This window comes from Cheilinus undulatus, linkage group 11, assembly GCF_018320785.1.
Source record: "Cheilinus undulatus linkage group 11, ASM1832078v1, whole genome shotgun sequence".
In the NCBI taxonomy this organism is placed as follows: domain Eukaryota; kingdom Metazoa; phylum Chordata; class Actinopteri; order Labriformes; family Labridae; genus Cheilinus; species Cheilinus undulatus.
In genome coordinates this window covers 19,715,852-19,742,837 of record NC_054875.1, presented here as the reverse complement: position 1 = coordinate 19,742,837, position 26,986 = coordinate 19,715,852, and the positions used below count along the sequence as shown (strand labels likewise).

The window sequence follows — 26,986 nt, the reverse complement described above, 5'->3', positions numbered from 1 at the left end:
AACATAAAAAATGATTTTGGTAATTACCAATGCTGCTAATTTAGGGCAGCTGTGGCATAAACCTTACTTTGGTTAGGGTTAGGGTGATCTAATAAATTTGTTAAGCACTGTATACTTAATATTGTATACTTCTACCTTTAAGTGTAATTGATTGCCTTGTCACACACATATCTTTGTGCATTAGTAGAAGTCCTTTCTGTTTACTGTCCCTGGAGGAAAACACTGAGGTTGACCAACTCAAAAAAAAAAAAGAAAAGAAAAAAAGCATGGGATGCTTGAAATAGACACAAAAAACCCTCTTGGAATTCAGTGGCTTCCTGACATTTTGGCTTCTTTTTTTAAGAGTGGAGCTCAAATGTAAATACTGGGATGGCTTAAACAGTACAGCTGACAAATCTCAGAACAGGCCAGACTGTGATAATAACAATGCCACATACAGTAAAAGTCCTATTTAGTAAACTCATAAAAATGCAAATGTGTTTTCTAAGTTTTCTTAGACACAGTAAAACCATACTCACACAAAGCCATAAGAGGCATTGAAAAACTCCAATGATTAACTGTAAAAATACATGTTATCAATACACTGTTAGACCCTCTGTTGTTTCCACTGCTACATTATCTCCAAATGTAAACACATCAAATAAAGTGCTCAAGTTAAACATCTGTCATCAGTTTCCCTCATGAAATGTCTTAAAGATATCCACAGCGCTAGTAAAATAAACGTCCACATATTTTACATTATCCATATTTTTAAAAATGATTATCATTCCCATAAGCCAACATATGGCTTTCAAACATTCTTATTGCTTTGGTGTGCTGATGCAAACAACTGACCACTTTCCCAGACATATACGTAACTCACCTGTGCATTAAAACATTATCATAACCATGTGTAAAATAGTTGATTGACACTCACAGGTTATTTTTCTTCTTCTTGGAACTTGCGTTCCAAACACCAATCTAGGTTGCTTAACAAATGGCATATCACCCTGAGCAGAACTATAGTGGAAGCTCCCATTCATTATTACTGCCCTTTATACTAGTTTTATATTTCACAATTTAATGCAGATTTCTTTTTCCATTGGGAGTTAGTGATGATGTAGTTCCTCACCTAAAACCGCTTATACCTGGTCTGTGTCATGACTGCTCTCCTCAGTTCCTCTGGAGTCCGGAGGAACCAATGGGGATGTGAGATTCAGGTAGCCTTGCTCCGATTGGTGATGTGTAGATGAGACTGACGCTCGACTGGTATCAACCACCATATGCTCACCCACCTTTGCACGACAAATTGCATCCAGGATGTCAAGGGGGTCGCATGAACCTGATGTCAGACTGTTGACACAGACTTTGTGAGAAAAGGTAGACAATGGGCAAGCAGGCATCCATCTGCATTTAACAGTATCAACTCCAGTAAAAATATACCCTTAAAAGCAGTTTTACCTTAGAGAAGACGTATGCAGGAGACCATCACAAAGGCTTTCAGAGGGGAGCACTTTCTTAGCATTCTGTTGAAAATTTGAACCATTTAAGATCACAGCAACTTTTTATTACCATAAAAAGGGACATGTCACCCGTTAAACGGATACTTTAACATTTTCGCAAATTCGCCAATTGCCATAATTCCTATAATCTTAGTAATAGGTTGGTTTACTTTAGTTGTCGGTGCAAGCTGTTTTTAGATCTTGGGGGACCGATACACCAGCTGCACAGCTAACGCTATGGAAGCAGACGGTATTTTTTGCTTTCCCTCATCAAACTCATCAAACTCATCAAACACACAATCCAACAACTCCAAAATGTTCTCTTGGACAAGTTGTGACCTGTACATTCACCACGCTATGAAATAATCATGGAACAATAAAAGACAGAGATGTTTTAAAGTTAAATGCAAAGCCGGAACTACACTCCAGACATGGCTGCTGCACTGTGTCACTCCGCCCAGTGGTTTACTCAAGAAATAGGTTCGAGTATTTGCTTCATGTGTTGTAATGTTACATAATTATGCGTTATTATTTCATAGCGTGGTGAATGTACAGGTCACAACTTGTCCACGAGAGTGTTCTGGAGTTGTTGGATTGTGTATTTGATGAGTTTGATGAGGGAAAGCAAAAAATACTGTCTGCTTCCATAGGGTTAGCTGTGCAGTTGGTATATCGGTCCCCCAAGATCTAAAAACAGCTTGCACCGACAACTAAAGGAAATGAACCTATTACTAAGACTATAGGAACTATGGCAATGGGTGAATTTGCCAAAATGTTGAAGTATCCCTTTAAGTCAGGCTGCATCTCTTACCTTTGAAACATAAAGCCTCAGCAGTGACAGGGTCCACCTTGCACCTTTTTTTTTCCATCAACAGCAATACTTACATTAGAAATTCCCCATCTCACATCTTAATGTTTTATTGGCTGTTTTAAAACAAAGAAAACCTGTGAATTTTGGGTGGCATGTCCCATTAAAACACAAAAGATCAGGTTGGTGTTACCTCCACACTGTAGTACGACTGGACGTTCTTTAGGGCACGCTCTAAAGAACTGACTTGATTGGAGAGCTTCAGGGTTCTATCCTGAAGTTGTCTGTTCTCCATCTCCAAGACGTTGACCCTGAAAGGCAGATTTGAATAGACATTAAAATACTGGTCATTGTTTTTGACAATACTTGATTAATAACATTTTTCTTTTTGACAATTATATCCTATTCTTTGTTCAACTCACAGCACTGGAAACTCAATAAACCTAATACATTTCTTGAGAAAAAAACAAAAAGAACAACAGAGCCCAAGCTTCAACTTGGGAGAAAAGAACAGCAACATTGAAAGCAATTCATTTGAATCCTTCATAAGATACCTGTACTGGACAGTTGAGGCAGTCCTCATTCCTTTGCTGCCCATTTCCTCTGCTTCACTTATCTTCTGCAAAAGTTCCCTTTTCTCCTCCAAAAGCTTCTCATTTTCCTCTGTCACCGTGTTAATTCTTTCCTTTTCCTGAAAGCCGCCAAAGAGATGGTAGAAAAGATGCAACAATAGTCATACTAAAGATGTTTAATCCTATAATTAAATTTGTTTTAATGGCACACATATCTGTTGTGAAAATTTCTGAAGTATTGGGACTCAGTGTTCTGTGTTGTATGTTTGACCTTGTATGAGAGGCTTGAGGCCAGCAGCAGGTCGTTCTCCAATTTCTGTATGATACGATCCCTCTGTGCGGTGGCCTTGAGAAAGACCTGCTTGGCTTGACGCAGCTTGGTCTTATGCTGACTCTGCTTTTCATTATACTTCCTGGTTGGATAAAAAAAGAACAATAAGCACAGAAAAAGAAGCAGATTCTACACCAGTCTTTATTTCCAATCATTACTTGGAGTTATTTCTGGTGATGTACTTCCCTGGTATATGAAAGTTAATTCTGAAATACTGAAAAAAAAAGAAAATCTTTAAATAGAACTGTGCTCATGTAGTTGTCTCACCTAATGTGTGTGTCCAGTTGTAGCAGAACTTGCTGCAGCTCCCCCTGCATTCTGTCACACTCCTGATGACTGGACCCCAATTCTTCCTGTAGCTTGTTGCAGGACTTCTGGCTGTCCCTCACCTACAAGGTACATCGAGCACATATTAAAATCTAAATTAGAGCTGTCAAGATTAATCACAATAATCACGATCCACAATTAGTGCACACATTTTTTTTAAATCTCGATTTATCGCATGCTTTAATGTCTCTTTCAACAAACTTTGGTTAAGCCCCTGCAGTCACATTGATGTCAAATCTACCAATGCTCCTTAATATCTAATCTCACTTTAAAAAAAACCTCATAGACAGTTCAGTTAAAAAAAATCAAAAGTCATCTGAACCTTGTGTTATCAAACAGATACCTTTTTACTGTTCACTTATTGCTTTCAATCCATAAGAAGTTCTTTTTTTCAATAATTAAGTTCAGGCTAGTCTTCAATCTACCTAAAGAAGCAGCTCTTTATCCAAACTGTAAGTCAATTACCCTTAGTTTAAGAGAGTAGAAGACCCAAAAATGACACAAACTGTTTTAACTACAAAATAGTGGTTTTTAGATTTGATTAAAAAAGGGTGCAATTAATTGTGATTAACCACTGGAATCCTGAGATTAATTATGATTTAAAATGTTAATCTTTTGACAGCCCTGATCTAAATCCAGAGTGGATTTAACACATTATGAAGTATCAGTTAATTTTAAAAACTGATAGAGCAATCAGTTTCATAAGAACATAGAAATAGATCCAGTCATGTGCTGGCAGTTTTTGGGTCCTTGGAACATTCAAACCACAACCAGGGCCTCATGGCAAGCCTACCAATTTGCCTGGAACGGTATCCTAGGCTGTGCTTTCTTGCCACATCCACCCCTTACTGTGCCCTAAAGGTGTGGACTTTGTGAATTTTTTCAACAGATTATTTTCTCATGTTCCTGGTAATATGCATAGGCATCCACAGCACAACCAGGTTGTGCCAGTCCTCCACCATACCCAATGGTGCCCTCATGCAGCTTGCTGGCAAGTTTTGGCCCAAACATGTCCTAAAAGTTGTGCACAGTACTGTACGTACATTAGGCTACATTCACACAGCAGGCCTTAATGCTCAGTTCTGATCTTTTACTCTTATCAAATTTTTGTGTCTGGCAGTTCACACTGCAGTCAAATTCCAAAAGATCAGATATGTATCTTTTCTAATACCACATCTGAAAGTGGCCGGAATCTGATCTAGAAATGTCACAGTCAATGCACCATTCCTACTATCAGAAAAAAATCAGAAGTGAGGGAAAAAAAAGACAGATTTGGGTTGCTTTTAACTGCAATGGGAACGTAGCCTATGAGAGCCTAAAGAGCACATCACATATAAGAACCCTGACATGTCTAAGGCTGACACTCTCCATACTATTTGTCTATTACTTGGTTGATGAGCTCTGATATGACCAAAGTGTTCTTGGTTGGGCAATCACACGAGCAGGCAGCGCTCAGCTTAGGTGATAAAGGGGCGGAGCATGCAGCGGAGGGACAGAGAAAGAGGAGTGCAGCGCAGTGAGCAATCCAAGTAGAGCTGAAGGACATTACCATGGCAGGGATGCAAAAATATTCTATTTTTTGATTGTTTCTGAGGATACTGAATTTTGTTTGCATGGTGGTTGCACTACAAGTGCACTACTTCGTCTTGTCACAAATTCTACCCCTGCTGCCTTTTGTCTTCAAGAGTCAACAAACAGATGGTTAAATTAAGTTCCTACATCATCTCAGTAAAACGCACACATTATTGTTAATGTCTACGGACAGATAAGAAGCAAAGGAGAGAGACAGCAATGCCTGGACCTTTCAAGTTTTTCTTTTATGCCCAGACCAGCAAAGATTTTACAGCTTAGCTTTGTAAATATACTGTACGCTGCTTGCTTTCTAGGAAGTATATATGTTATGATATTGCACTGTGCAGGCTTGGGAAATTGTATGAATATAGTCAGGTCCACACTGATCATCTCTGAATTAGTTATTTCAGTGTTGATAATGACAAGTGTGTGTGTGTGTGGGTGTGTGGGTGGGTGTGCGTGTGTGATTTCAGTCAACCGAGTTTGTCCTTGGTTGACTACAGGTCTAGAGATGTCTGTGACATTAAGCTCCTTACCTCATCTCTGGCCTTGCTAAGCTCAGCCTCCACGATGGCCAGCCGTGTGTCCAGCTGTTGAGCCCGTTGGCTGAGCTCTGCATTCATCCTAGTCATTGAGGCCTCCTTCAGCCTCAGGGAACGCAACTGCTGCTGCAACTCTTCCTCGCGCTGCTCTAACAGCTTCCTGAGATAGGAAGCAGATGAAAAAAATGTAGAGAAGTATGTTTTAAAAAGTGTTGATCACAAACATAAACTAAAAGCTGCAATGGTGATTCATGTACAACTTTTTCTAATGGCACAAAGTTCTGCACTGCAGTTTGTTACCTGGTGATCTGTTCTTCCTGCTGCTTGGCTCTCAGTGCTGATATGGTATCAGATAGATCTCTGCTGTCCCTCTCCAGACGACTACTCTCACCTGCCCGTGCTTCCTCCACACGCAGTTGATGTTGGGCAGTTTTTAGCTGCTGCTGAAGCTCCAACACCTACCATGGGAACAAAGTCAGGGGTTTCAATAACTGAGACAGAAAAACAGCATGAGTTCCAATGATTGTAGATATTGAGAGAGTTAAGTGTTGAAAAGAAAAATGATTTAATTTTAGTGAACCGACTTGAATAACAGAAAGTTTAACAATAATGATGTGTCAAGGTATATTTACAGGATAGAAGGAAACTGCTTATACAGCATCCTAAATGTACATGCAGGTATGCATCTCACCTCATCTTATCAAATTCAGGTAAGGGGCAACTTAGTTATAGCTCTGGGGGATTCAGGTCACACACAAAATACAGCAAAAAAAAGCATGCACTGATAAGGAATTATTTATATGAATATATGGTTTGCATTGAAACTGACCATTTTTTAAAATCATATTTTGTGCTTTATTATAGCTTCAAAATTGAAAAACATATCATTCAATCTTTTTGCCTGACTGCTGAGGTCAGCCCTACATATGGCTATGTCCATATACTGACTGACTGACTGAGTGATGCTTTTGTATGAGCCATATAATACAGAGTTGCATTTGCTTGTACGGAATGCTGTCGCTAATGGCTAACTTTGTTAAATAGAGCCATACATACAGAGCTGCACTATGGGCGGGGTTTAGGGGGACTGAAAGCCCTCTAATGGCTGCCTCCACTGCTCTAAATACTCAGATATAGCTTTAGCCTCTGTTTCACCAGAACTGGGCCACATGTATGTATGACAAAGAATAAAACAACCATATAAGTTTTTCATGTTGGGAAAGATGTTTTCACTCCTCTGCTGAGCTGCTTTGGCATGACTATGTGATGGTTAAGGAGGGAAAGGTAACTTCTTGTGTCAACGCTTGTGTACAACGGCTGCTTGTGTAGCGATTAGCTCTAAGTCACAGCAGCACTTACTCAAAACTGGACATTTGATTAAAACAAGTAAAGACAGCAATACTAAAAGTTTTCTGTAACAGAAAGGGTGTTTTTGCTCTTCTGCCAAAGTGCTTCAGTGAGTGTGTGATAGTTAAAGGGGGAAAGGGTTACTTTTTGTACTTGTATTTACGGCTGCTAGCCGAACATTACCATGGCCTTAGCCAGACCAACACATCTCTTCATCACAGCTAGCACTGAGAGCAACACAGAAAGCTTTCTGCGACAGAAAAATATGTTGTCACTCTTCTGCCCCCCCTAACCAGCACCACCACCACTTTTTCAGTTAATATCTTCTGATACGGACATCAAGCCGATAATATTGTGCATCCCTAAACTAGATGTATTCCTGATGTGATGACCAGCAATGATTAATAAAACAGGACTACTTAGCAAATAGCTTGGTTATCTCAAATGAAGACGAAAGTGAGTCAGTCAGAGATTATTAAGACCCCCAACACTTGTTCAATATTGTTATGTTGTAGCCTCATGCTACACTCAGTCCCTGTAGTGACAAAGTTAAAACAGGATTTAGATTTTTTTTTTGCAAATTTATAAAAAAATCAAACCTGAAATACCCCATTAACATAAGTTTCCAGACCCTTTACAAAAACAACTGAAATTTGTCTCCAAATTTCACTTGATCTTTGCCGAGATGTTTCTACACCTTAACTGGAGTCAACTAGGGCCGCAACTAATGATTATTTTTTATGTCGACTAATCTATCAATAAATTTCCCGATTAGTCAATTGATTGCTGTTATTTGGCATGCTATTTTTGGATCCACATTTTACGTAAATAGTAGCAATTTAAATAGTAGCATTTCACCTGCCTTGCAGGTTACAAATAACTAAAGGATGGCTTTCTTTAAAGTGACTGGTATGCCCATAAAAATAAATAAAGCAAATAGCCCATCCAAAGTCCACAAGTACAAATAAAGCTTCATGTCAACAAATCAAACTTCCAGCCCAAGTGACTGAACAATAGGTTATCATTTATTTAAACTGCAGTGCAGGAACAACATGTCAACATGTTCTAATGTGAGGCTGGCTCTCTTCTTTGAGTAAACTGCAAGTACAGATGAGTTTTTACCAGCCGGTATTTGATTTTACCAATATCAAAAACAATAATACGATTAGTCGACACTTGAATTTCCGTGTCGACTAATTTTTATAGTCGGCGCAAATGATTATCGTTGAATCGTTGCAGCCCTAGAGTCAACCTGTGGTAAATCTAATTGATTGACAGGCACACACTTCTATAAAGATGGCCTCACAGCTGACAATCCATATCAGAGCAAAAAAACAAGCCAAGAAGTGAAAGTAACTGCCTGCAGAGTTCAGAGACAGGATTGTTGCAAGGCACAGATCTGGGGATGGCTACAAACAAATTCTGTTGCAGTGTAGGAAGACAGGGGACAAAGAACCTGATGGTCACTCTGATTGAACTACAGAGATCCTGTGTGGAGAGGGGACAAAGTTCCAGAAGGATAGACATCACTGAAGCCTTCTACTTATTTGGCCTTATGGCAAAGTGGCCAGACAGGTGCCTCTCCTCAGAGCAAAACTAAAAGAAAAACTTTGGTTTTCATGTAGATTGTTTAAAAAAAGCGTCTTGTCACCTCTCTTACTAATGACCTTACCCTTGGTTGCTCAGTTTGGCTGGGCAACCAGCACTTGGAAGAGTCCTGCTCATTCCAAGCATCTTCCTAATCCAATGTTCATAACTTGAGAACTATGGAGGTCAGTGTGTTTTTGGGAACCTTCAGTGCAACAGAATTGTTTTGTAGCAGTCCCCAGATCGGTGCCTTGCAAAAATCCTGTCTTTGAGCTCTGCAGGCAGTTCCTTCGACCTCATGGCTTGGTTTATGCACTGATATGAAGAGAGAGGTGTGTCCAATCAAAATGTAGTAACATCTCACCCAAGATTAAGAAATGGGAATATCCTGAGCTAAACTTCAAGTGGTTTTGCAAAGGGTCTGAATACTTATGTCATTGTGTTTCTCAGTTTTAGATTTTTAATACATTTACAAAAAATTCTAAAATTCTGTTTTCACTTTATCATGATGGGGTACTGAGTGTAGATTAATAAGACTAAAAATGATATTTATTGACTGTAGCATCAGGCCACAACATAACAAAATTGAAAAAAGTGAAAGGGGTCTGAATATTTTTTTGAGTGCACTGTAAATAAAATTGAAGCTGCCATTTGTGTGAACTAGTCCTTTCAGCACTAACCTTCTTGTCAGCAGCAATCAGACGAGCTCTCTCTGCCTGCAGCTCTTCCTGCAAACTTGTTTTGGCACTGAGGTTTGTTGAGCTGCGTGCTAGTTCCAGTTCAAGTTCTCTAATTTTCTGCTGCTGACGTTCACATTCGCCGACCTGAGTGTGGACACTCTGCTCCATCTGGACCAGCTTGGTCTGGATCTGCTTCAGCTCTGCACAAAGCTGAAGGAAGCAAATGAGACAACATTGACACCAGGGCTGTACAGTGTGACATATATGTCACAAATGCTACAAGAAAATTGGTCTGGGCTAAGATGTTGTCACTCCTCATCGCAGAGGTGCTATGACAAAGTGAGAGAGGTGCGTGCATGCTGGCATGCAGATAAGACTTCAGGTTTTATTTGTTGCCAAAAAAACTTCATTCCACTTTAATTTTAGATTTGAAATTCATGTCCAGTCCATTTGTTTTATATTTCTGGCAGATTATAAATTCAAGCGGAATGTTATTTTCTCTCGAGGTGTGTAATTCTGCGCGTCTACAGTGCGAGTGGCCATGCTCCGCAGCTGATACAATGGTGAGAAAGTGACCTGCAGCAGCTCTCACAAACGGGACAGGCTCAGGGCCGTGTCTTTACCCTAACAATAAACATAAACTTTATGCAGTGTTGGATATATTGATCTATTCCTCCGTGCTCCTGTCACTCTCTGTCCCTCATCAACTGCTGTCTGTCCACCTCATATCGGACCTGTATGCTAAGTTTAGACGGGTATTGACTTGTTAACCAAAGAGCAGCGGCTACAATATTAGTGAAGGGAAATTACATCATTGTATACATTAATCTTTAATCAGAAGTTAGTGCAGACTGAGGGCTCTGTCCTCACACTGACAGCCAAGCAGCGCTCCTCTTAAACATGATGACCACGTTTTGCTAATTGTTTTTTTAATTGCTATTTAACTCAATAGTTGTGATGTTATGATTACACTGTGTTAGAAAGAAAAGAGGGATCTGTTCATTTACATTAGATCTATAAACATCAGAACCCAGTGTGATACTACAATATGGACCAAACTCTAACAATGTTAAATTAGTTTATAATAATGTTAGACATGTTTTCGCATTACTATGAGTATCATTAAATATATAAGGGGTGTCTAAACTATGGCCCATTGGCCAACTGTGGCCCTTGGTCCTTTTAAATTGGCCTGCAAGAAATCCATTAAAAATGCCCACAAAAGAACATAAAACTTTACTCTGTTTCTTAGTGTGACAAGGAATGCACAGCATTGAGGTTCATATAATATGGGAATATTTACAAATTAAATTTAGCAGATCAATACCAATATAAAAATGTATAGACTGAAGACTTCAGTCCTTGAAACACAGTATATGGATGAACAAAGAAAAAAACTGCAGCATTTAGAACACATTAAAGTTTACGTAATAAGGATGAACACAGAAAAAGACTTCAGCTGTCAGTTGGTCCTTCCAAAAGTTAAAAAAATGGATGAATACAAACAAAAGGATTAATGCAGCAAATAGCTGCATAGACGGAGCTCATTTTTGCCTCTGTCTGATCTCAAGGTCTGATTTCCAAATCATTCTGCTCTAGTCATCCTCAAGCACCACAATTTCTGTAAAGTTAGTCAGCTTCCAGCAGTTTGCTCTTGTTTTGTGTCCAAATGTGGAAATTAACCAACAGCATCTCTTCTCTTGACTGGCTGTTTGCTTTGTGAAGACATGAATTGAGAGTTGTAGTTTAGGCTGTTTTGCTATGGGCAAAAAAAGTTAACATACAGCCCTGAACACAAAAAAAGATGATAAACACAGACATTTCTACTATACTCCCAGTTCAGTATTCTTCAATAACACTTTTCTTCACTTGTACCTTTGGGATACAGTTTAGAGTTTCAGTCCTACTCAAGATAGCTGGCATTCAAAGATAAATGACCAAGATGACGTAAACGAAAATGTATGGATTGGGGGACAATCAAAAAGACTACCTTGAGTTTTTCCTGGTCTAACAGGGTGTTGTGTCTCTTAAGGTCCATGTTCTTCTCCTTCTCATAGCGCAGCTCTCGCTCTGCTGAGGTGAAGAGATTCTGGACCCTCTGCAGGTCTTGCTTCATCTGTTTAGCCTCCTCTGCCTTCTGGCTCAGCACTAAATCCTGGGACTGAAGACGGAATAATAGACAGTCCTAGGATTAGAAGTTCAAGCACAAAGACCGTTTCTACTCATTCATTAGTCACCACATGTTCATATCTCTCCCTTTCTCCATTCTTTCTCTCCCCACTCTGGTGATCAGCTGATTATGGGCGTTCACTCTCGATAGTACTAAGCTTATCAAATTCTGCCACAACCTCATCTGACCAATCATCATGCACCTGTCATATTTTAAATCTGTCATCCTCACTTTCACAGACAGCCTGTTGTTTAAGTGTGGACACTGTAACCCTCCTCTACCCCAGCTACCTCCATTCAGTTCCTCAGCATCTAGTCTAGATTCTCACGTCTTCTGCTCATCTCATTCTGCATACCTCAGTCTCCTCCTAAAAGCCACCTCGGTGGTGTCTCGGACCAGCTTCTCAGAAGTCTGCTCCTCATCTGAACCTGCATCCCTCATCAACAGTGTCTAGACTGCAATGGGGGTATTCTAATCCTCCTGTTTGTCTCACTACCCCAAGTTATTACAATGGTGTCTAATCGCCAAAGACACTGCACATTTCTCTTTCATTAAATTTGTAAAATATTGTTAAATTCTTATTAAGTCTTCCCTGACTGAAAAGAGGGACAGCATAGATAAACACAGGATAGCCAAGTGTCCCAAAATCAGCTAGCTAGCTAGCTAGCTAATGGATGGTATGAAACAAAAAGCAAATCTAAAGATTCCAGTCTCCCCCAGTAAGTCCATAAAACAATCCACATGGCTTCTGGGAGAAGTGAAGCTTTAAGTGTCAGTCATTCTTGTTTACTGTCAAATAAAAGAAACAGGGGATGCCAGAAATAATGCAGACTAAGCTATACAATTGAGTACAACTAGTTTAAACCCTTCATTAAGACCAGTAAAACCACTAGATCAAAAAACATGCCTAACTGAAAAATGCCTGAATGTAATATGGAGGCATGAAGCAACTGCTGCAATATAAAAAGTAATGAAAAGCCAGCCACAGCTTAAAAGATATGAAATATTTAATATATCATGAGACAAAGAGGAGAAGGGAAGATATAATAACCTTACCTTGATATGCGCTTGGGCTTCATTGACCTGAGCCTGAAGGCCCAGTTGGTGCTGTGAGGCCAGCTGACGATCCTCCTCAAGTTTGTTCTGGAGATGATTTAGCTCCTGCTTAAGATGTGAAACCTATGAACAACATGCATATATTTCAGTCAAACATGATCCTTGCACAGCAAATTTCCCCCTTTTGCTGGCCTCCTTTTATGAGATGGTCACTGGGTAGAGTCACGGCAAGTGCCCGATTAGGGGCATAAAAGCGGTACAACTGCACTTTAAGTAGGGAGTTACCATGTAAAGGTTGCTTAGCCTAATTTCTGAACCTTTAAATAACTCAATCATACAAATAATTTCACAAATAAGCCTTTTAAAAACTCAAATGACCCAGCTTTTATAAAAGATATCCAGTTACCTGATCCAAGCCCTCATCCTTTGTCCTCCTCACTGGACTAAGCCTGGATTCTAGATGAGCTGCGTGCAGCTCAGGCTCCTTTTTGCTAATAAGTGCTTCCTTTGAAGATGAGAGCTGCTCCTGCTGCCACTTGATCTGCTCTTTAAGGCGCTGGATCTCTAGCTTCAATTTCTCTCTTTCTCCTTCAGCCGTCAGCTTCTCCTGGACACTTGAGCTCAGCTTTGCCTGGAGTTCAGCTGTCTGCAGCCGCTCAGCAACCATCTCTTCCCTGGAAAATACGCACAGGCATGCAAAACAAGTAAGCTCCATTACTATCTTTTGACTCAACATGGCAACAGATGGATGGGTCACTTGTAGCAGTGTTCTCACTTATCTGCCAACAGTAAACTAATTCAATTTCTATGAGACACATACACTGCACCAGACAATATTTTCACAGTCTGAACTAAAGACTGCTAACAACCTCAAGGTGTTGTGTGCTGTCTGGAGGCTGCTGAGTTCAGCAGTTAGCTTGTCAGCCTGGTCCTGTAGCTGGTCCACCAGAAGTTTGTTTTCCTTGAGGTCCTCCCGGCTTCGGTTACTGGCCTTGTAGTGTTCCAGCTCGCTCTGCAGCCGGCTCTGGGCACGATCCATCTGGGCCACCTGTCAGACCAGAGACAAATAGGGCGAATCTCATTAAGTATGCTTAACTTTGAAAATGACACCTGCTGATAATTCATTTAGACACATTTTAATATTGCAAGGTTCATTTGATTTCTTTACTCTGAGCGTATGTCTTTCCAGTTTTAGCCATGTAATGCTCCTTTCACAGGTATTTTATAAACTCTAAATCATTGCCTTCATCTCAGCGGACATATATTTTCTGATTAACATGCTCCACTACTATGTTTTGCAATCTGTGCATTTAAGCAATTGTGAACAGAGTTGTTTTTTTTTTTAATCACAAATTTGTCCTGTAATCAATAGCTATTAACCCCAGTAGCAAGAACACATTCTCCAGTCTCATCATAATTAAGACTGACCTGCTGTGTCAGTGAAAGAGACTATGAGTAAACAGACCTTTTCTTCCAGAACTGCTTTCTCTCCTTTGACTTGAGTGAGGCTCTTGATGAGTGTTTTCCCTTGTTGGCATTCTGTCTGAAGGCTGTTGACTTCAAGTCTCAGCTTCTTCAGTTCTCGCTCACCTATCTGCAAAGCCTTTAGCGAAAAGGGCGAGGACATAAAGTACAGATTCTGAGTGGCTTTAAACTGTAATATTTCTCTGAAAAAAAATCAGAACACACTCTTTTATCAGGACTTAACTTCTCAAACTTTAAATTGAAGTTTACAAATTTGTGTAGCTTTAGAATGAATACTTTATTTGAAATATAGACGCATGTATTTTTTACCTCCTTGTCTTTTTTGAGTGCAGCCTGGGCAGCACCAAGGTCAACCTCCAGCTGTTTCCTCCAGTCCTTCTCCTCAGTCAGACGAGCCTCTAGCAGAGCCAGCCTCTCCTGACTGCTGTCCCTCAGGTGCAGTTGTAGGAAAGATTCACTGCTTTTGACATCTTCTCCATTCTTCATCATTTTTTCTGAGGTACTTTGCTTCTTCAGCTCTGCCTCCAGGCTTTTGATCTGCATTTGACCAACTAAGATTATTACTAAACCATTACAGAAATTACTAATTTATACTGTCTAAGTTCTAACAGGAAAAGACTGGCATTAATCTATGCCTGTCTATTTTAAACCAAAGTTGTGCTAAGTAAAAAGTCCATCAAGCCATTGTTCAGTTGAAACAGTCCAATTTTGAGTTTCTCTTTACCCTTCTGTGAAGTCCTTCCAGTTCTCCTTCATGTCGATGTCTCTCCTCCTTGCTGGTGTTCTGGGCCTCCCCCAGGACGGCCTCAAGCTCCTCGTTCCTCTCCTCAAGCTCTTCTTGTTGCTTACGGAGCCTCTGAAGTTGTCGCTGCAGCTCCTTCACCTGTACTAATCCATCTTCCATCGCTTCGCGACATCTGACAGGAAACAGACATTATTAACATTAAGGAAATTAGCTGGAATAGTCTCAACCAACAATGTCAACTTGCACTTGTAAATTTAAAAAGGGTGCAGTTGTTCAATTTATGCATCACCGTTTGTGAAGGCATTCCTTTTCTTGGTCTGACAAGCCAGGTTGGTTGTTGTTTTGTAGTTCACAGTTAACACCCTTGTTCTTTTGATCACCTTTTTTCACATCATTTATTTCCAACTAGAAAAAAAAAACAACATAAACTTTACACTGGAATGCCATAAAACATGTAGGTATTTTAAATACAAATACAATCAGTACATCACCAACCTGATCCTGGAGACTTTTCTTTTCAGAATCTAAAGTGCGGACTCTCTCTCTCAGAGCTCTGTTCTCAGTATCTAGTCTGTCATTTTGCTCTTTGGCTCGTTGCAGCTTCATCATATCTGTGAACAGACAAAACAAAGACTGTGACTGTACACACTTATCATCTGTTACAGCTGGTGATCCTTTAGTGTCTTTGACCATCTTTCTTGTTACATTAGATACAAATAGATCAGCTAGTTGTTTGGCAACAATTCATGCATTTGGCAGCTGTTCCAAGACCTGCCTAAAGGCCCTTGCACACCAGGCGGGATTTTTTCATGCAAATAATTACACAAAATATTTATTTTTTGAACCTATAGCAAGTCAATACAAGGTTCCACTCCAGACATGTAATTTCGCTAAGCAAAATTGCTATTTTTTTCGACCCCTGGTCGATTTTTAAAAACTTTTGCTCGAATGAGCACACATCTGACCAGTCAAAACACTCATATGCCGAGTTTTAAGGCAGAAAAAGAAGCAAAAACATCCTCCTCTCCAATAGCACATGATGTTTGTCATCTTCTCATATCTGTCTGTAGCCAGTAGGGGTGCACTGATTGCAATTTTCTGGCCGATCGCCGATCACCAATCTTTAAAAAGCCTGACCTGCCGATTCTGATTTTGGCCAATACCTATTTTTTTATAACTGACAGCATACACCTTCAATGTTCCAATCTTATTTTACTGAATAACATTGAACAATACCCGTGAAACAATACAAACTTTTTGTTTTAACTGCATATGAGGTAGTTCTCTCAAATATAAATGAAAAGTTTAAAGCATTGCTGTCCAAACTACTAAATTATATCCGTTCCTTTTGTCCCTCATTTTTCACATTTTAGTAGGTAGAGGCATATGAAACTGATCTTATCCACCAATCTTATTTACAAGGATCGGCCGATCACCGATCTCCTAAAATTAAGGAAATCGGTGCAGATACCGATTTTGGCCAATCGATCGGTGCACCACTAGTAGCCAGTGCTTCAAGTTTTTGCCTTACGTAGCCTGGTAGAGAGGGAGACAGACAGCAGGCAGCCTGACATGTCCATGTGAAAGTAAAAGCACTACTCGCTCAGCTGGACCTGTTTCGAAACTAACAGGACTTTAGTCCAATGAAACATTTAACGACACATTCTCCTCTGACCTCAGATACATGGCTAATAAGTGCTCCAGATCATTCAGCTCACTGAAATTACTCCTCTGACCAGTCTGTGACACAAACAGGTGAGCCATTCGGTGCGCTGTGTGGGAAATTAACTCTTCTCACAGCGAACCATAGCTGTGCCCTTATTAATGTTATTGATATATTTAACATAGAATGAATGAAAAGTAGGTCCCTCCTCTCAGCAAACTTGACTGACACAGTAAATGAAACAGTGAAATAACAAAGCACTGACCTCCTGGCTGTGCATAAAAATGCCATTACACACAGACTGGAGGAGTGAGAGATACATTCTTTTATCCTCCACTCCAATACATATTATAGTTTATCAGAGGACAGAAGAAAACACAGCAGACTTTTACAGCACGAGTATTTGCAAAATAGCGTCGCTCCTGATGTGCAAAGGAAGGTGCGAAAAAATTTGCCACCGAATTATTCACATTTTTGGTGCATTTATTTGCATCAACCTCAATGTGTAAAGGCCTTAAATCTTAGAAAGACTGAGCAGACTTATTCAACACCAGCATTATTAAACATTTTGATACAAGATATGGAAGAACATGTAGATGAAATGAGAGAATTTCATATCTTCAAAGTGCAAAGATAAACAGTGTTGTGTGACAGTAGTCAAATTCATTTCAGGTGGACTATAAAGCAGCAAGTAGATCAGTTCAACTGAAAGGAATAATATCCTGAAAAATCATAATCTGACTTCTACAGACTTTTATAAATTACATATAAATTATAAATATAAATGACATAATTTGACCTTTCATCTTTAAACACAAATGTCATAAAATTAAATTCCAAAAGATTTCATAACCATGAGGTAGGTACTAAAGTAAACTGAACAGCAGTAAATTTGGTTCACACTCAAGTCTGTCTCACCACAGTGTTTCAGTTTGTCCACTTCCTTCCTCAGGTTCTCTAATTCTTGGAACGTTCCCTGCAGCTCAGACCCTGAGATGTTACAAGCAAATTCTTAATTCTTCAAAACCAAAAACAAATTTTCTTTTTATTCACGTCAAAAAAACAATCAAGTTGAGTATCCATCTTTTGAAAGTTATCTTCAAGCTCATCAGACCCTGCATGTGCATATGAGGACATCAAATTTGGCTTTTCTACAACACAAGTGGTCATTTCTGCTTGTAGAATTTTTTAAATAATTGTCCAAAATATCCACTGAAGTTAGAGTAATTTTCTAGCAGTGTTGGCAAAATTTCTTTTAAAACTTTAAAGAATTTTTATGGAAATCCAAGGGAATTTGTTTGGAAAATTGGGGAAATTTGCTTGGAAATTTGTGGGTATGGATGTTCATTCTTGAGAGTTTCGCTGGAAGCTTGGGCAAATTTGCTTTTAATTTTTTGGCATTTTGATGGAATGTTGGAAAAATTTGTCTGTAAATTTTCAGACGTTTTTAATTTGAGAAATGTATTTGTATTTTTTAGGAGTTAGACTTGATCTTTGGGGGCCAGTCTGCTCAGAATTTTATGTGGGGTATTTCATGAAAATTGGAAAATTAGTTTGTAATTTTGGGAAATTTAATTACAAATTTTAGGGGGGTGTCCTTTGAAATTTTCAAGATTTTCAGTTGAAAATGACAGGGAATTTGGAAGTTTGGTGGAATTTTCTCTAATTTTCATGGAATTTGGGTAATGTGATTGTAAACTTGTAGGAATCTGATTAAAGTTGTAGTTCTTTGAGCATACCACTTGGGTCCAGGTTGTTGTTCTTGGCAACATCCAGCTCATTGGTGAGTCTGCGAATATCCTGATGAGCCATTGCCAGCCTCCTGGATGCCTCTTCAAGGTCTCGCTCCAATCGTTGGCGCTCATTTTTCTCTCGGGAAATCTCCTCACTGTGGGCCTGGTGTGAAAGAATGGAGCACTGATGGTTAGAGTGGGAGAGCGCGGCTGGAAACAAAATTGGTCATCAGATGGGAGATGTACATGCTGCTGTAAGAGACATACATGCTGAGGTTAACAATATCACCACTGAAGACCTGCAAAGGAGGCAATGAGTTATAGTTCAAATATCAGCATCCTCTTGCTCATAGAGACTAGAAAACACATGCTGTTACCAGTGACATGCCATCAGTGCTTCACCCAATTTGAGCAGTAGGTTGCATGAAAATATCATTTACAGGTACATTACTGAGAGAAGTATCTTCTGCATTATTGTGGTCATGCAAATATTAAAGTACACTGCCAGTGTGGCATGTGTTACCAAAAGCAGTTTCCCTCCAAGACATGCCAGTCTCACTTTAACACGACGACAACCATGTTAGTAGTTAGTTTGAGCTAAAAGTGACAACCTACAGGGGTAATATTGTGTTTGCTCTGACCAGACCTGCGCAGCCCAAACAACTTCTTCCATGGACTCTGGGTAGAGCACTGTTGAGAGGAAACAGGATTTGTACAGATTCATAACAGACAGTAGCTAACAATGACACTGTTTGAGCTCTGACCGGAAAAGGCATTTGTTTTTTCCTTAATAAGCCTGAAGAGTTACAGGCTTATAACTGAGCCAGGGCACAAGGACAGTCACCTCACCTTAATGTTATCTATGGTTTTCTGCATATCCTCCCTCTGCTGCCTCAGCTCATCCCCCATAGTATGGTGAATATGCTCCTGTCCCGAAGAGATAAGGACTTATTTCAACATTTGTCTGATTAATTAACAGTTACATTTTATGTCAGCTGTAAAGCATTTATATCATTAAATTGAAATTCAATAAGATTTCAATAAAGCCTGCACCAGGAAGACTAACAGTTAAATTTCAAGCTGTAAAGAAATACACTACACAACATTTTATATTAGAACCAACATTCTGAGATAAAGATATTAAATGCACAATGTATATGGGTCCTTTACCTGGTGATGGACTTCTAATAAGCTGTCAGTGAAGCTTTGACTCTCAAGTCTCCTTTCTACGGCCTCCAGCCTCTCCAGTAAAGTGGCCCTCTCCACAAGCAAGTAAGCCACTTGCTCACTGGGACTGCTCAGGCCAATTTCCCCAAGGTCCTCCTGAGCCAACATCTCTGCAAGCTCTTTGCTCTGATTCTCTAGAGGACAATAAAGTTATCTGAGCTGAACAGTTTTGTTCAGCAGGGTTGTGCAGCACCATTTAAAAAAAAGATAGTATGATAATGAAATACTGTACTGCAACAAAGCAGAGGAATCTACATAAGCAGATGACAATTTCTGAACAAAACATGAATGACAAACACAAATATTAAAGAAAGGTGTGTTCTACCATTACACTTAGAATTCACTGAAATTCAAGTCAGGCTGCAATTCAAAGGAGAGAATCCCCACGCCAGTGGCCCTGACTTTACCTTGTTGTTGTCTGATCTGGTGGAGCTCTTGTCGCAACTGTTCATTGTCCCTCTCATAATCTGCAGTAAGGCCCTCGCGCTCTTCCAGCAGCCCACGAATGTGGGCAACATAACTCTCCACCTGACAGCAAAAATACAGAAGCCATTGTGATGAGACTGAAACACCTGTTGTAGTAGTTAGCATTGTGCTGTAATCTTTACACAAATATACTTTAGTTTTTTGTTTGTTTTTACATGTAATATAACCATGGAAAGCACTTTATCTACAATTTTCATGAAAAGCACATTGTCTACGACTGGAAGCCAGGTTCATGTATTTAGATTTGGTCACCTCCTGCATCTCATCGGCCTGCTGTGTACGTAAGGTCTGTAGCTCCTGGATGGCTGACTGGAGCTTTGCCTCACTGTCAAGCAGCTGGTGACAGAGGTGACACTGCTGCTCCTTAACACCAGTCCCAAGAGAACCGCCATCATCCAGCTCTGTCTGCACCTAAGGGCCCAGAGGAAAGAGCAGAATGTTCAGTGGCCTGATATCATGCTTATCATTTAAGTAAAGAACCCTTATGTTAGGTTAAAACATCAAAGATTTTATAGAGAAAAATACCTCTGAGTGTGTAAAATCCTTGTCAATAATGTTTTATTATCACATTATGTATTATCAACTCAACTTTTACTTTAAACAAAAGCTGATGCATCTAACACTGTCCTCATTTTCCTCTTAATTTATACACAATTCTTCATCCATTCAACATTTTTTCTTCAGAATTATTCTACACAACACAAAGACAGAGACAATTATCCTGCAGACTACAGCATTGTCAAAAGTGTTCAACATCAAGGTTGTCAGTCAAAAACTGAAAACTGAACCATTTGCATGGCATGCGAGACAGCAACAGCATCAAAGAGGCATGCCAACAGTAAACACCTGTTGCTGAATTTAATACTGTACATTGTAGGACCTGTAACCTGAGCATGCCCCCAGTGCAGCAGTTTAACTACACCACAAGCAGTCAAGGTTCCAGTAGCATATTGTCGCTAGCTGGGTGTCAGGTCTCACGTGCCTGTTGTTCTTAAACATCACACCAATTGGTCGTTGCTGTCTCCACTGTTAAACACATAGATACGAGTGCAGATCTTAATAGCAACCACTGCACCACAGAGATGTATGTTGATAGGTCTAGGATTTGTTACAATCACTCTGCAAGGAAACATATGCCTGTTAACCTGAAAGTAAAATAGACATGCCAGGAGATATTATAGCAAAAATAGCCTATGATAATGACAGCAGAAAGTCATGTACTGCTAGTTCTCCCATGTTCCATGAACTCCAACTCTAAAAATGAGCATCAAGTGAAACAAAACAGTCTGTAGGTTAATATAAATAAAGGTGTTACCTCTTCATGATCCATGGTCATACATCCACTGAATGAAGCTGCATCTGTGAATGCTTAACTTTTTCCTTAATATGAAAGCACTTCTCCAAAAATGCAATTCAGCTTGCATAGTATCCCATACTTCACAAACTTATTTTGCAATATTGTTGCAAAGAGTGGCAGGTTTCCACACGTTATCGCTCCCATTGTTGATGCAAATCGTCCATGACAATGTCTTCTGTCCCGATGATCTCCTGTAAAGGATAATGGATTAGAAAAAAATGCTACCAAGTATTTGAGGACCTGTGAGTCTGAGGTCAAAGTTTAGAGAGAAGTACAAGCACACCAGAGTTTCAGAGCTGAGTGAAACTGCATCAGATGAGGATATGCAAAACTCTAAGCTAACTAGATATGCTTCATTTGCAGCTTTGTCTGATCTGCTGCAATGTTATCATGAAGAATTTAACATGGACAGCAAATGAGGCACCGCCATAGCAGGCGTTCATCCGACATGCATTACAAACCAAAATCTATAACAAATTCATTGCTTCGTCATCTATTGCACTCGCGTCGTTCCCAATATATAACGGCTTCGGGATTAAAAATCTTTGTTTTCCTGTTAACTGTTCTCTCCAAAATGTCTGACGAGGAGGAGCAAAAGATGTTTTTTGTGGGACAGCAGCCCTTGCATTCCTTTTAGTCACGCAAGCTGATATAAAGAAAAATACAGACAGTTTGCAGAATTGCTGCTCCCTTATTATATAATAAACCAGCCTATAAACCACACTGAATGTGACAACCCGCAGCACAAGCTAGTTAGCAAAGTTAGTCCCAAAGTTAGCGTAGTACAGCTCACATACAGCTAACGCTAGCTCAGTATCGTTAGCCGTTAGCTTTTTCCAGTGGCTGCTTTCCAGCAAATGGTATGCGGTAAAGTATCGGTTTTAAAAACTGTAGAATCCTGCCTGAAAAAAACAATTTCAGTGTAGCGACAAAGCTGAGCATGCAACACAACGCGATACTCACCTTACACGAAGAAAAGGTGACATGAAAGCTAAGCACTAAGGACAGGCGTGGCGAAATGAATCGGCTTCTACCAGCACCTAGGCAACGGACCGTACCAATTCAACAAAGGCAGGGGGCAATCGATCAGTAAAAGTGCATTCGTGTTCTTTCAATGTTTAAAATAAGGGCTTAGAAAACACACATTAGTTATAATGCTGTAAGTGATTACCTCTGCGTGATTTGTCAGTTTGTCACTCGATATAATTGTCCAATAATAATGCAAAAAAGTGTTGTCGTCTTTGGCAATTAAGTAGTACCGTAATCCTAATGGGGTGAAATTCTTCATAAAGGCATATTTTTTGTTGGCACACATTCATTTTAATAAGAATTAATAATTTAATTTGAACAAGAGAAAGAAGTGTAGAGAATTTGTTTTCTCTTCTTTTTTCCAATTTGAGTAAAATGCGTTTTTCTACTTCCCGCAGTGTTGGCCTGAATTTGTGTTTTCGAATGAATCATTAACATTATTATTTATTTTATGCTTTTGTTTTTACATGTTTTTGATAGAAAATAATTACTTAAGCATATTTCCCGGTAATGCCCCACCTATATGTTTTCTACATGACCGGTGCGCTCAAAAAGTTTCCTAGTAACGTTGTAAAGTACAAATGTGAAACATGTTGCAGTTTAGTGTGGATATTTTATATCTGCCCCTAACAAGACTTAAATAACGGATGAATTAAGTTTGTTACCAGTCTGAAAATATACTTATAAATATTGACTATTACTGTACTTCATGGCAGAATACAGCGAGTGAACTGTTTACAGAGGAGATCTTTTCATGTGGTTTATTTGCCTTCGCTGCCTATGGGTGGGTCTTACTTGAGCCTTTTTTGGATGGTGATTTTGCTCTGAGGGAATATGAGGCAGAGCTAAATTGGAGCTCTGTACTGCTTAGAGGAAATGGGTGTTCACTCTGGCAAGTTTGGATGGAGTGACTGAAAAAATATAAGGGGTGTGGAAAGGGTAGAAAGGAGAGGACCACCTAGAGGGGTATAATGTAGTGTGGTGAGGCTGCTCCAAGGCTGCAACTGAGATCTGATTTAGAGGAACAGGCAAAAACAAGAGTAAGTACATATTTCTTTGAACTTTTATTTCACTTTCTTTAACGAACAGACTTCAAAGTTCATAGTGTTAACTTTGTCTGAGAATACACATCTTATTGTTGTGATACTTGCACATCTGAAGAAGATGATGTCACTTATGTTTTTGGTGTCATATATTTTGTTTCCCAAAGTAACAAGACATAATTTTTCCCACCCTACTATGGAAAAAGGATCCTTCATTTAACCATATATGTGTCTTTGTATTATGTGTATTCTATGTGATTTGAGATTTGTAAAAAACTAGTATAATGACAGCATAATTTGATGGTGATTATGCTTCCACACCACCCACCCAGATGGGCTTCTTCTATAGATAAAGATCTGCATAGACTAAACAAATCAACTGCATGTCTCGTAATGGTAGACTACAATTGTTCTTGCAAAAGCTTTAAAAGATGTGATATGTTTCACCAGTGGAGATGAAATGTCAAGTAGTTTTGTTAAATCACAGAATCTGTGACTTTAATTTCCTCTGCATTTACACGTTGAGCAGCTTTAATGAAATCCAAATGGAAAGGGAATTAAAGACTGTTTACCTCTCACACTAAACAAAACAACCTTTCAGTTGGGTAGAGAAGTTAATTGGATAAATATTTTGGAACCATTTAGATTTCAGTGGGCTCACCCATGCTTCTCAGCAGCTTTTCTGTATGATGGCAACACACAGGCCAGTCAGAGACGTTTTAGAAATAACTTAATGCACTCTGTTTTGAAGCGTGGTCTTATGCAACACAGAGATGCTTCTGTTCAGCTATTTTCCATCATATGTTTGAGAGGAAAACAGGAACGTCCCCTACACTGACTTTTTACTATGGAACAGACAAACATGCTCATTTGGTCACACACCATTTCCTTGCTAACTTCAGGAGTAGTTGCTCAGGAAGCCTATATTTAAACTGTTTTGTTTGTTTTGCAGGGATTTGAAAATGGCATACCTCCTTATGTTTGTGACCCTGCTGCATCTCATCACACTAGCAATGCTGTTTATTGCAACCATGGAGAAGGTAGCAGTCGCATTCAGAACATGATGTTTTTGTATAACTCTGTAAGTGAAGCATATACAGCTAGATGTCTTATCTCTCTTAACAGTCCTGGTGGGTGTGGGATGGCATGGAGAACTCAGACCTGTGGTACAACTGTAGGTTTGACAACTTTACAGGGACCTGGTTGTGTGCATCCTCTAAAGAAACAGGTATGCAACTATGACTTTTCCTTTACTTCTATGAAAGGGGTATTCAGCAGATGAAAAATAACCACAAGACTGTCATTAAATGTGAAAAAAATGCTTTCTTATTTAGAGTGGCTTAAGGCAGTGCAGGTCCTGATGGTTCTCTCAGTGGTCTTCTCCTCTGTCTCCTTCTTGGTGTTCCTGGGTCAGCTGTTCACCATGTCTAAGGGTGGTCTCTTCTACTTCACTGGGCTCTGTCAGATATTTGCAGGTAACAACACAGTGAAACAAGCAGCTTCAGATATGTTGGGGGCCTTCATGATAAGATCATTGGAAAAGGGTGACACATATTATTTCATTCTGGAATACATATGTTTGATCAATGTTTAGAGAGCTGACTCACATATTGCCCTTCTCAGTTTCAGACTTTGTCATGTCACATGTACGATCTTGCCTGAATTTATATATCTTTAACTGATATGATTAAAAATAAATCTGAATTTCTTTAAAAAGCTTGTACTAAATCAAACATCATATTTGCTTTCTATTTTAGGCTTGACTGCCCTCTCAGGAGCTCTCATCTATACACTACACAATACAGAAATCCTTCAGGACTCAAGGGAACTGACTGCAGGACACTTTGGCTACTGCTTTATCCTGGCCTGGGTGTGTGTCCCCTTGTTGCTGTGTAGTGGCCTCATATACGTCCACCTGCGTAAGAAGGAGTGACCATAAACACCTACACTCAGAAGCAAGGCCACCCATAAGGAGGGATAAAGGGGAAAGCTTTCTGGGGCACAGCCACATTTGAGGGCCCATGAAGGTTGGCAAAATCATGGTCCATCCTAAATTCAAGCATTGATAACCAAGTTTTGACAAAACTAATCAAAATTACATATTAAAGCAACAAAAATGAGTGGTTTTCCTTTTTGTCTTTTTTAATATCAATATCCTGGGCTGTCCTAACTTAACAATCAGGTAATTTCATTTTGAAATTTGTTCAGCCTTCTCAGGGATACTGGAAAAGACAGGACAAGGAAAGGAGGTGCAGATGACCCCAACAATGACTTGCAAGCTAGCTTTTTTCACTTGGCTTCAAAGTTGATCTGAGCCTGGCTTTGGGGGCACATGTAGGGCTAGGGCTTGTGTTACTCTCTGGATCTTTGCTTAGATTTTCTACAGACAACCCTTTATAGAAGACCTCACAGCTGACAATGCATATCAGAGCAAAAACTGGGGTAATAGAAGAGTGGTACCCAGCTCTTCATGGATTCCCACTGTCTTAGGAATTTTCAGTGCAGCAGAATTTTTTGTAGCCTTTCCCTGATCTGTGCCTTGCAATAATCCTGTCTCTGAGCTCTGCAGGCAGTTCTTCTAAACCCCATGGCTTGGTTTATTCTCTGATATGCAGAGAGTTGTGTGACTTTCTTTAAAGGGACATATGTCTTTCCAAATTATGTCCAACCAATGTAATTTTAAACAGGTGGACTCCAATCAAGGTGTACACACATCTCAGAAAAGACCCAGAGAAAGGGGAGGCACCTGAGCTAAATTTCAAGTATTTTTGCAAAGGGTCTGAATGTTCATGTCAATGTACTATTATTTTTTTTTTCTTTAATTTGCAAAAGATTCTAAAAATCCTGTTTCACTTTGTCATGATGGGGTACTGAGTGTGAATTAATGAGAATAAATTTTTTTTTTTTCTCCAATGTAGCATCAGGCTGCAACACAACAAAATTGAAAAAAGTGAAGTGGGTCTAAATACTCTGAATGCACTGTAAGCTAGGAAACTAGTGCTAGTGTTGCTAATCAAAGTATTTTTCTTATTAAATCTACAACTCATAAATTAATTATGAGTTATAGTCACATATATATGTCTACTTGTCCACTTTATTGGAAGCCAAATATAAAAGTAACACAACAATCAGCTATAGGAAATTTTGATCTGTTTGCATTTTCCTCAAAGCAAACTCTAAGTAGGCCTGTTTGTTTATTTTTGTGCTTAAGGCTTATATATAGAATGAAAAATAAAGCCTAAAAGTTGCTTTGAAAGTAGCAGAAGGAAACTTAATTCTGTTGTAACACTTTTTTCATTATAAATTGTTTATTTTATACAACAGAGTGTAAGACGTTATTATTATAAGATATATAATTTTCAATAAAATAAATGTACTCAAAGCTCATCTGGCTACACTATTATTGTCTTTGGGGTTTGTCGTAACATCCATAGACATAATACATGTAGACGCTTCTTTGGCTGTGTTTGACCGCTGCCGTCATACGGCAACGTGTCCGCCATATTGCCAGAGGCCTCACAAGCATACAAGTGTACGAGGGAACTTGGGATTTCTCGGATAAAAAGCACTCTTGTGAGATCATAAACGTGTGATCAATGCATTTTTAAATAAATGAATGCACAAATTATAGACATTAATATTTTCATGATGTGCGCATTAATAGAGGTGGCCCTAGATGTTATATAATTGCAGTTAAGTAGATATTAGGGGCAGTGTAAGAGGTTATACTCCTAATTTATATTCT

At 39.3% G+C, this 26,986-nt stretch overlaps 2 protein-coding genes across 4 annotated transcripts; one reads left to right on the top strand and one right to left on the bottom strand.

Moving 5' to 3' along the window:
- Positions 1 to 15: 15 nt before the first annotated feature.
- ccdc30 (coiled-coil domain containing 30) lies at positions 16 to 22,197 on the bottom strand. 3 transcript variants are annotated; one of them, XM_041798517.1, is made up of 27 exons: positions 22,133 to 22,197; positions 21,128 to 21,360; positions 20,065 to 20,223; positions 19,734 to 19,854; positions 19,270 to 19,460; positions 18,949 to 19,026; positions 18,715 to 18,789; positions 18,106 to 18,262; positions 17,285 to 17,356; positions 15,199 to 15,314; positions 14,993 to 15,108; positions 14,683 to 14,875; positions 14,268 to 14,495; positions 13,939 to 14,076; positions 13,343 to 13,521; positions 12,880 to 13,147; positions 12,474 to 12,596; positions 11,238 to 11,408; positions 9,248 to 9,457; positions 5,934 to 6,091; positions 5,628 to 5,793; positions 3,460 to 3,581; positions 3,133 to 3,274; positions 2,844 to 2,980; positions 2,483 to 2,600; positions 1,441 to 1,505; positions 16 to 1,332 (listed from the first exon to the last, which is right to left on the bottom strand). In XM_041798517.1, exons 2-27 carry the CDS (start codon positions 21,146 to 21,148, stop codon positions 1,122 to 1,124), a joined length of 3,735 nt encoding a protein of 1,244 aa, XP_041654451.1. In that variant the 5' UTR covers positions 21,149 to 21,360; positions 22,133 to 22,197; the 3' UTR covers positions 16 to 1,121. The 3 variants fall into 3 exon arrangements, with proteins under 3 accessions (XP_041654451.1, XP_041654452.1, XP_041654453.1); XM_041798518.1 differs by lacking the exon at positions 17,285 to 17,356 and having other exon boundaries at positions 17 to 1,332; XM_041798519.1 differs by lacking the exons at positions 16 to 1,332; positions 1,441 to 1,505 and adding an exon at positions 2,348 to 2,405.
- Positions 22,198 to 23,122: 925 nt separating this feature from the next.
- LOC121517952 (epithelial membrane protein 3-like) lies at positions 23,123 to 25,974 on the top strand. Its single transcript, XM_041800075.1, has 5 exons — positions 23,123 to 23,238; positions 24,194 to 24,281; positions 24,367 to 24,469; positions 24,576 to 24,716; positions 24,999 to 25,974. The coding sequence occupies exons 2-5, from the start codon at positions 24,204 to 24,206 to the stop codon at positions 25,172 to 25,174; spliced, it is 498 nt and encodes a 165-aa protein (XP_041656009.1). The 5' UTR covers positions 23,123 to 23,238; positions 24,194 to 24,203; the 3' UTR covers positions 25,175 to 25,974.
- The last annotated feature ends 1,012 nt before the right edge of the window (positions 25,975 to 26,986 follow it).

What these genes read in the sequence shown, in the direction of transcription:
- LOC121517952 (XM_041800075.1), top strand. Translation starts at nt 24,204, where the DNA reads ATGGCATACCTCCTTATGTTTGTGACCCTGCTGCATCTCATCACACTA. An exon ending in TTATTGCAACCATGGAGAAG is followed by an intron (nt 24,282 to 24,366) that starts GTAGCAGTCGCA and finishes CTCTCTTAACAG; the next exon opens with TCCTGGTGGGTGTGGGATGG. An exon ending in GCTCTGTCAGATATTTGCAG is followed by an intron (nt 24,717 to 24,998) that starts GTAACAACACAG and finishes TTTCTATTTTAG; the next exon opens with GCTTGACTGCCCTCTCAGGA.
- ccdc30 (XM_041798517.1), bottom strand. Translation starts at nt 21,148, where the DNA reads ATGACCATGGATCATGAAGAG. An exon ending in TGACCATGGATCATGAAGAG is followed by an intron (nt 20,224 to 21,127) that starts GTAACACCTTTA and finishes CTGGGCCCTTAG; the next exon opens with GTGCAGACAGAGCTGGATGA. An exon ending in AAGCAGTTCTGGAAGAAAAG is followed by an intron (nt 13,522 to 13,938) that starts GTCTGTTTACTC and finishes CTGGTCTGACAG; the next exon opens with GTGGCCCAGATGGATCGTGC.